Source organism: Acanthisitta chloris, unplaced genomic scaffold (genome assembly GCF_000695815.1).
Source record: "Acanthisitta chloris isolate BGI_N310 unplaced genomic scaffold, ASM69581v1 scaffold42074, whole genome shotgun sequence".
In the NCBI taxonomy this organism is placed as follows: domain Eukaryota; kingdom Metazoa; phylum Chordata; class Aves; order Passeriformes; family Acanthisittidae; genus Acanthisitta; species Acanthisitta chloris.
In genome coordinates, this window is record NW_008669482.1 from 1,522 (window position 1) to 10,661 (window position 9,140).

Below are 9,140 nucleotides of genomic sequence, written 5' to 3' on the forward strand. Positions count from 1 at the left end.
AGGGTGGTTGAAGCGGAAGACGTGGCTCTTCCCCATGATGATGCGGTTTCCTGCCGGGGATGGGGAAAGGTGTGGGTTTAACGGGGGACAGGTACAGGGCCCCTCGGGGGACGCAGGCGGGTTGGAGTGGCTGGTGTGCTGGCTCCAGGGACTCACCTGAGCGCAGGATGCTGGGCTCCGTCACCTTTTTGCCATTCACATAGGTGTCAGCACCTTCACAGGGCTCCAGGGTCACTATCACTGCAGAGAGGGCAGGAGGGGGAGAGGGGAGTGAAGGTAAGGTGGAAGCAGAGGGATAAAACCTGCATCTCCTGCTCTGCTGCGCTTTATCTCAGGATAAATCCTGCATCTCCTGCATCTCTCAGCCTTGGAAAGGGAGAGCTGCCCCAGTCAGAGGGCTGGGCAGAGGGACATGGGAGTACCCACCAGCAGCACCCACCCCTTGGGCAGCCAATAGGGCTTGGCCAACCTGATGTTAATCAGAGCAGTTCCAAGGACTAAGGGCAGCTGGAGATTGGATGTGAGCGGAGGCCAGAGCCTCCAGCAGACACCATCCTTCCCAGGCTCATCTCCCACAGCCCCTTCACCCCCAGGTTCCTGCCATTTTCGGGGTGGACACTGCTCCATGTCTTGGGTGGGGCTATCATCTACGGCCTGTTCAGCCATCCTGCCCTCATCTCCCTGCCTTGCTTTGCTCCCCTCCCAGCCATGAGGGCTGTAGCTCACTCTGGAAGCACAGAGAGGACACAGCCATGCAGGAAAGTCCCACTAGTCTGAGGAGAGCAGGACACCTGGCTGGGGGCAGGTGCTGGGGACATGCAGAGGGATGGGTCCCCGGGGCACTGGAGCCCCTCCAGACCAGCAATACCTTCACCACCAGTTTTAGTGTCACTGCGGAACAGGCAGTGCTCTTCTTTAATGAAGTGCCCGCTGAGAACAATGTCCTGCCTCTTCTCAGCATCTTCCCGGCCAACCCTGCGGGGGAAACCCAGCTCGATCCTTCCCTGGAGCAGCCCCTCCTGAGCCTCCCCCCACACCCATCCCAGGGGCAGACAGGAGCAACCCTTGGTACGCAGCAGGACCAACATCCCCAATGAGATTCTCAGCAAATACGTTTCCCACGCAGCCGTGGCACTTTGGGGATGCCCAGGAAACAGTGCCCAGCCTGAGGACAGCAGTTACCCCACAGCCCACCTGGTGAAGTCAGGAACTAAAATATGGACAAGGCTTCTATTGCTCCACAGGACCCAACACTCACCTTGTTATTCCATCCTTGATGTAGTAGAGAAGACACTCGGACATGAGCGGATCCTCATTCAGGTTGACCAAGTGTGGCGTCTGGGAGAAACAAACAAGGAGTCATCCCATTGTGCCTGAGGGATGCTCCAAGGGAGGTGAGAGCTCGGCAGCACTGCAGACTGCCTCTGCACAGGCTCTCCTGCCCTCTGCAGCTGCAGGACAACAGGTACTTTTCCAGGGGACTGCAGAGAACCAAGCAGCTGGCATGAGGATGCCCTGCCTCCACACACCTCCTTGCTTTCCTCCTCCCAGGGCTGAGCTCTAGCCACCCTTCCCCTGGCCACCTTTGAAAATTCACGTTTCAAACAGGCACAGCACAGTGACAAACACTCCCCATAGGGAGCCCCTTATATTGCTCAGTGTCTACTGGGGTAGGACCCTGCTCACCTGTGCTGCGTATTATAAAACCATTGAATGGCTGAGGTTGGAAAGGACCTTAAAGATCACCTAGTTCCACCCCCGCCATGGACAAGGGCACCTTTCACTAGCCCAGGTTGCTCCAAGCCCCATCCAGCCTGGCCTGGAACACTTCCAGGGATGGAGCAGCCACAGCTCCTCTGGGCAACCTGTGCTAGTGTCTCATCACCCTCATAGAGAAGAATTTCTTCCCCATACCCAATCTAACTCTGCCCTCTGTCAGGTCAATGAGGAGCTAAAAGTGCCATTTTCCTCCACTGATGGTACAATGCAGATGAAGCAATCAAAAGAGCAGGTCCCAGAAGTTCAGCCAAAAGCAGTAGAGACCTTAAGCCATATCTACAGGCTGAATTCCACTCCCTGGTCTTCCTAATAGTTCCCTTCTGTCCCTTTCTTCCCCTGGGTCATAAACCATTTTGTCCTTGATGAGAGGGAAATTTCTCCTCCAGCCACAGACCTCTCTGGCAACAGCCAGCTTAGCTCACCCAACACAAGCTGCAGGGATTGCACCTTCAGGAAAAATGAAAGACCCGGGAGTACCAGTGGGTGAAATTTTGAGTTTCCCAGACAGAAGAATAGTGACTGCAAGGAACACTGTACCAGGCTGCTGAGACCCAGCATGCAGAGCAGTACCCTCACCACGGTGCCACGAGCCCTGGCTGAGAGCAGAGACTCACTCCAAACAGGGCAACAGAGCTGGAGGTCGAGGGAAAGGTGGGCTCTTCTCCATGGTGGCTGGCAGAAGAAGTTGGCTGTAACACTTAACCTCTGGCCCCGCTGGACAGACAAACAGCCCTGGAGGCTGAGACTCCTGCACTCACAGTTTTTGTCCAGATTTGCAAAGCTGGTGACCTTACATTGAGCTCCTGGGCCACACCAGCCACGGCACACAGTGGGACAGCAAAGTTCTGTCCTGCGATGCCAGTAACGAAATGGGGTTTGCACACTATCCATGCTAACCTTCCTCACCAGCCACTGGAGAAGTCAGAGGAGTTTCCACCTGCCAGAGAGCTGAAGAGCAAGGAGGCACCAAGACCATCACAGCAATGTCCCACCTCCAAGACCAACCTGCTTGGGAGAATAAACCCCCATGCTTCCTACCCAAAGGTCTGGGGTCCTAACAGGCAGCAGCTGGGACAAGAAACAAAGACAATGCTGTACAAATATATCCTAAAAGTCAGTCTGGGGCACATAAGGGGAAGGTCCCAAAGTCTTCACCACCAACTCAGCTGGGGACACATGCATCTAAGAGCTTTGGCCAAGCCAAATGCTACAAGCAAAAAACAGATGGGATATTTGCTCATACACATTTCTTAGTGAGGATTTGTTGGTTTCAGGGGCAGCAATTTTAAATATCCCAAAGGATGGATTTTTATAAGCTGTCACAGAAGTCCAACACAAGGAACATCAGCAAATGCCCCCATGAAAGGGGACAGCACCCCAGCAACAGGGGCTGGACATTTAGCCATGTGTTTTTACCCATGTTTGTACACAACAGGGTCAATGCTGAGATTTCTCCCAGAGGTTTCTCCAAGAAAAGGCTAGTGAAAACATGTGGGGCAGGTCAGAAGAGAGTTGTGGGGGTACAATCCAGTCCCCGGGAAGAATAGAATAGAATGAGCCTACCTTTTTAGGAGAGAAAACACCCAAGGTGCCTCCATCCTCCCTCATGGCCACCCCCATTTCGGCCAGCAACGCTTCCCTGAAGGAGCAAGGCAAAGAAGAGCCCGTCAGAGCCCCATGAGTCCCTGGAGACGGCACTAGGATGGAATCTGATCCCATGGGTTTATCCCATGGATTGCAGACGTAGGGCTTACTTCAGCTCTTGTCATAATTCAGGTTAGTTTCTCAGAGCAACCCACCTCTGCGCAGGCTGACGTGGGCACTGGGGTGCCTGGGGGGCAGCCATGGTGTGGCTGGACAGTCAAACTGCCTGGCCACAAACTGAACTGCTGTGGCAAAGTGCAGAGGAGGGGAGATGCCCAGGGAATGCCATCTGGTCCCATCCCATCCTGTCCCATCCCACCCCAACCCACCCACCTCTCCATCCGGATTGCTTCTGTCCTCCGCAGCTTCTCCTCCCATGTCTCATTCAGCTCCGCAATGATCTTCTCTGTTTCCTGGAAAGCATGGATTGAGCACGGGGTTAGTGTGTCCCATGGGTGGCAGACCTGCCCACTCCGCCCAGTTCTGCCCAGCATGCTGCAGCAGCACACTGGTCCCAGTCTCAGGCTGGTTTGAACAAGCTGCAGCAGCATTTCATCCACATCTTTCCATTATCCATCCCCGTCTCCAAAGAGCGGGGCATGAGGACCAGCCCCTTGCAGCCAGCCTGCTCCTGCACCATGCTGAGCCAGGAGCACTCATCCAAGCCAGGATTGCCCATCCCGAGCCAAGAGCACCTATCCCACCAGGCAGAGGCAGCCACCACCCCACAGGGAGGACGGCAGCACCAGGTGGATCCTGCAATGCCAAACCCTGTCCCGTCCAGCAGTCTGGGCAAGCTCAGGGTCTGTCTGCTCTGCAAGAGCACATCTGAGCACTGCTTCCCATGACTGTCATCCATCATGGGTTTCCAGAAAATGCTGAGCCCCCTCTGCAAGCCTCATTGCACTGAGCCCTTCGTCCCGCAGGGCACTGGCCTCTTACCTTGAGCCTTTCGATTGCCTCTTCGCTGCCTGGAGCGAACATGATGCGCTCGTGGAGGCTGGCGACGGAGGCAGCGCGGCTGGACAAGGCAGACAGGGAGGAAGAGGGGCTGATCCCAGCAATGGCATTGGTCACTGTGGAGAGATTGTCATGACGGTGACTCAGCTCTGCCCCTCTAGCATCATTATTGTTCTCAAAGTCCGACACATCTATGGGCGGGGAAGGAGAGATGGGTCGGGGAAAGATACACAGAGAGGAGGAGAGAGAAAGATAGAGACAAGAAAAGCTGTTGGGAAAAAAAAAAAGAGTGGCTGGGTGCCTCGAGAAGAAAGCCAGAAATCACAAGGAAAAGGCACAGGCAACAGCACAGCAGCACAGGCAGCAGCAGGGCAAGGGCACATGCTCTCCCTCAGCCCGGGCAGCCCCTCAGGGCACAGGGCAGTTTCAAGAAGCAGCTGCTGGATTATTCCTGGAGCATTCCTGGGCTCCTAGGGATGCTTTTTTTCAACACTAGATCCTGTAGCCATCAGGTCTGGGATCAAATGTCCTCAAGCACGGGCTGCTGTCCCTGTAATCCTTCCCCTCTGATACAGCCTGGGTGATTTTCCCAGCCCAGACGCCCTAGATTAGCCAGACCCAGGGACAGAGCATGAGAAGGGAAGAGGAGGAGAGGCAGTGGCCCTCCACCCTACAAAAGGGTCAGGTGGGCAGGGCCAGAGAAGTGGCAGGGTTTCCCACACAGCATTTGCTCACAAGAAGCCCCTGGCCCACTGGAGCAGCACCTTGGCTGGGCAGCCAGAGAGTGAAGCCAGGGCTGCGGGCAGCAGTGCTTGCCAGTTGGCACCCCAAGAGTCAACTGCAGTGGCTCAGGACTCAGGTATCAGAGATGCTCCTCCAGCCCAGAGGAGCTGCAGGGTCTCAGCACGCTGTGCCAGAGGCTGGCAAGGCACAGGTTAGCAGGGACAGATTAGTCACCCATCTCCAGCCCAGGGAGCTGAGCCAGCAGAGGACAGCCAGGCCCCTGTGTCCTCAGTGTGCTTGCCATAGCCTAGCTGCACTGCCTCACCCGGGGCAGGATGGGGCCATAGTGCTTCTACAGGGACAAAATCCTCCTGGCCGTCACCACCCAGCCTTCATCAGGACAGCACCATGCCATCCCACCCGAGTGCCGTGCCAGGCTCCAGGCCCAGAGAGACCCAGCGCCAGCAGAAGCAGCAGTAGCAGCAGTGACTAGAAACATCATGACAGCATGGAGGAAGGGGTCCCCATGGGGATCGGGCCCTCGGCACTGCCAAGCAGGAGGACAATGGTCCCTCGAGCACTATCCCCAGCCCGGGAGCTAACCAAGACTCTGCCACCATCCCCTCTGCCAGCTCCCTGGGGTCAGCCAGCCTGCAGGCACACACTGCCCCATAGCTGGGGCTGGCTGCGGGAGCCCTTCCCCATGCTGCACGGGTGCCCCTGGGCACAGCCTACACCTCCCAAAAGCTGTGAAGCAACAGAGAATACCCGTCATGGGGAGTACACACATTTGGCTCCTCCTGCAGCAGGATGGGCTAAGAGAGAAAGAGAGGGCAGGGAGCAGGGGTAAGACAGAGAGAACAGAACAAGAAGGGGTTCATCTCAGTAGGGTATCTGACAGCATAGGAAGGAAAGCCCACGGGCTGGTGCAGCCCCAGGAACACCTTCCTGGCACCTCTCCTGGGTGCTGGATGCTGGAGACAATAGGTGGAGAGGAAGAAGAGAAGGTTTGCTGGGTGCAAAGCAGCTCCTCATGTGACAGGAGGGGGTTGGGGGCTGTGAACACACAGGGGTCGCCAAAGGCAGCGATGCTGCCGTGGGGCCAGTGGAGCAGGAGGCAGGGCAGCAAGGGACACAGCCCTGCAGGCTGGGGCACCTCAGCCTGTCGCTGCCTGGAGCCACCAGCAGAGTACCCGTGGTACCTACTGTCAATGATGTCCCCGAGGCCCTGGGCATAGAGAAGGTCACGCAGACGTGCCACCTCATCCTTCAGCTCCCGAATGAGCTTGTTGTTGGGGTCTTCATTGATGACGGCATTGCAGCGGATCTGCTTGGCACGGTCGGCGTACCTAGGAGAGGATAGAGCCCTGAGCAGCAGTGTGGGGAGAGGGGCAAAACTCCAGCTGCTGGGCAAGAGGGAGTGCTGCCAAGCCCCTCCAGCAAGGAGTCCTTTGGAGGATCCCAGTGCTGGACAATCCTTTGGCCTCTTGTGTGGGGTTGCAGGTTCCCCCTGCAGCACACCCCCAGCCAGGGATACCACAGAAGTGAGGAGAGCATATGGCAGTGCCTGACTTTCAGACACCCCCCTGCTCTTGCACATTGCAGGGAGGACAAGGGCATTTCCTCCTACCTGAGGGTGCTGAGGGTCTCATCGTAGTTGATATCAGCAGGACTGAGAGCAGCGACCATGGCAGTCCTGGAGTTACCCCCTGCCCGGAAAGATACACCCACATCAGGGAGACTCTAGCCCCTGTGCTGTCATCCTCTGCTTGGCAGCTGTGCCCACCACCAGTCCATGCCCCACCACCTGTCCTCACCCAGGTTCTCCCGCAGCAGCCAGGTCAGCACCGAGTCCCGGTACGGGATGAAATCCGTCTTTTTCTTCTTTTTGTTCTGGGGGATTGAGAGCAGAGGGAAGGGCTGTCAAGCTGCTTGTTCTCTTCAAAGAGAAGGTGACAGCTGGTTCCAGCCATGGGGATTTGGAGGAGGCTGGATCTGTCCAGCCACTGTGACCCTGGGCATCTTTGCACACCTCCCTAGGTCCTGCCTGTGAAATGCCCTCGGCTGAGGGGGATGTTTAAGGCTGGGTACCAAAAGGCACAGAGTGAGGAAGATGAGGAGGATGCTGAAGGCTCTGCCAGCCCCCAGGAGAAGTATGGCTTGGGTCCAACCTCAACCTCAACCTCAACCCACCCTGCAACCTACTCCCACACAACTGTGCTAAAAACCAACACCCCCCAACTTCCCCACCCAGGATACCTACCTTGTTCGGCCCCGAATCCTGCAAAGGAAGTGGAGAGACTGTTTAGGGAGCTGCTCCCCTCCTTGGCACCCACCACAGCTCCCTGGCCCCTAAGTAGAGAGGGGCACAGGTCCTCATGGAGATGCAGCCTCACTAGCCCAGGTCATCCCAGACCCAGCGACAGCTTGAAATGTATCTGCCCATCCCTCAGAGCTGAGCCCATCCCTGCTGGGCAAAGCCTATTTCCCGCTGGTGCCGCTGCTTGTCTGTGCTCCAGCTACCTACCATTTCAGCCAGGGCAGAGATGACCTTCCCCAGTGTGGTCAAGGACTTGTTGATGTTTGCTCCTTCCTGGTGAAGAGAGGAAAAGCTCAGATTCTCAGACCCCGCTACAGAGCAGTGTTACAGCCTGGTGCACTGGGAGGATGGCAAATTCCCAGTATGGGGTGGACAAAGAACAGCTGGTCTTACTGGGTAATCAGCACCTCCCAGCTGGGACTCATGAACCCCAGTGGAACTGGTACTGAGCAGCTTTCAAACACAATCCTGCCGAAGATTTTGGCAGTGCAGTGGGCAAGGAACCAGGCAAGAAGAGGAGATGTCTCTCCTGGGGACGAGGGGGCAGGACATGATGTCCTTCCTGGCAGATGGAGACCCGCTCTCACCTTCAGCCTTGTGCCCTTGGCGCCTGTGGAGTCAGCTCGCTCGCTCCCAGCCAAGTCCACCAAGCTGATTTTGCTGACCTGCAGGCAGAGGGGAGGCTGTCAGCCCTGCAGGCACAGCAAACCTGGCTCAGCATGAAGCCAAGACCTCTTGCAGACTGACACTGTCCTGAGGGCAGCAGTGGGCCCTGTGGGGTCATCCTTGCAGGGTTTCGCCAGGAGCAGGGCTAATATCCTTGCAGACAGGGCTGAAGGGCATCAGCTGCCAAATATCCTGCCCAGGGACCAGTCCCTCAAGGGCCCGTGAGCCCAGCGGGCGCCTTATCCCCTTCCTGTTCCAACCCTCCATCAGGCTGCACCACTGTGTCCTAAGTGCCGATAATAGCACACAAAGCCCTTCCTGCATCCACGTGGGCTCCCCTGAGTCCTCTGGGCTCTGTTCTCACCTTCTCAGTGGTGATGTCTGTCTCAGCATCGTGCCTCTTCTGTGTGAAGATGATGTTGAACACGGCATGGGAGCGGCTGCTGGTCTCGTTCATGTTGGTAGCAGCTACTGTGCTGTGGGGAGAGGAGGACAGGGAGGTGTGACACTGGGGGGACAGTGGAGCAGCTGGCAACAGAGCCAGAGCTCCTGCCAGGACAGGGTACATGATGGGAAGGCAAATCTAGAGGACAGGAGAGGACTCTGAGAGGAGTGGTGCACAAGTCCAGGCTTTCTCTTGCTGGCTCCAGCGTATTTTGAGAGCAGGAAGGAGGAAAGGTGTGAGGAAGTGGGGGGTACACAACACTCAGAGAGGAGGAGACTGCTACCTCCAGAGCAGCTGGACCAGCAAAGTAAGGAAGCGAAGCAGGACCTCCTGGAAGTGTCTGGAAGCTCGCCAAATCCTGTCCATCTCCTCCTTCCCCAACTCACCGGGCTTTGTTGCCAGAATCCATGAGGTCCTGGATGTCATTGTAGGAGGTCACAGCCAGCTTAGAAAGGTCCTCGACATATGGACCCATAAGGGGATGCTCCCTCACCCGCAGGTTCCCCTTGTTCTTGGGGTTCAGGAGGTCCCTCACACGCTCGCAGTAGATCTCCATGTAGCTGACCTAGAGCAGAGGGCACAGGCAGGGTTAGAGCCCTCTCT

General features: G+C 56.8%; 1 protein-coding gene across 1 annotated transcript in view; it reads right to left on the minus strand.

The window, feature by feature from the left end:
- The window catches only part of LOC103800932 (kinesin-like protein KIF1A), a gene marked incomplete at both ends in the record, with an annotated part of 11,571 nt that overhangs the window by 1,435 nt on the left and 996 nt on the right, over nt 1-9,140 (minus strand). The window contains 15 exon segments of the mRNA XM_009073325.1: nt 3-50; nt 157-240; nt 869-975; nt 1,259-1,338; nt 3,343-3,418; nt 3,757-3,836; nt 4,366-4,574; nt 6,313-6,455; nt 6,737-6,815; nt 6,924-6,999; nt 7,370-7,387; nt 7,634-7,699; nt 8,014-8,091; nt 8,457-8,568; nt 8,924-9,102. Coding sequence (XP_009071573.1) covers nt 3-50; nt 157-240; nt 869-975; nt 1,259-1,338; nt 3,343-3,418; nt 3,757-3,836; nt 4,366-4,574; nt 6,313-6,455; nt 6,737-6,815; nt 6,924-6,999; nt 7,370-7,387; nt 7,634-7,699; nt 8,014-8,091; nt 8,457-8,568; nt 8,924-9,102 — 1,435 coding nt within the window.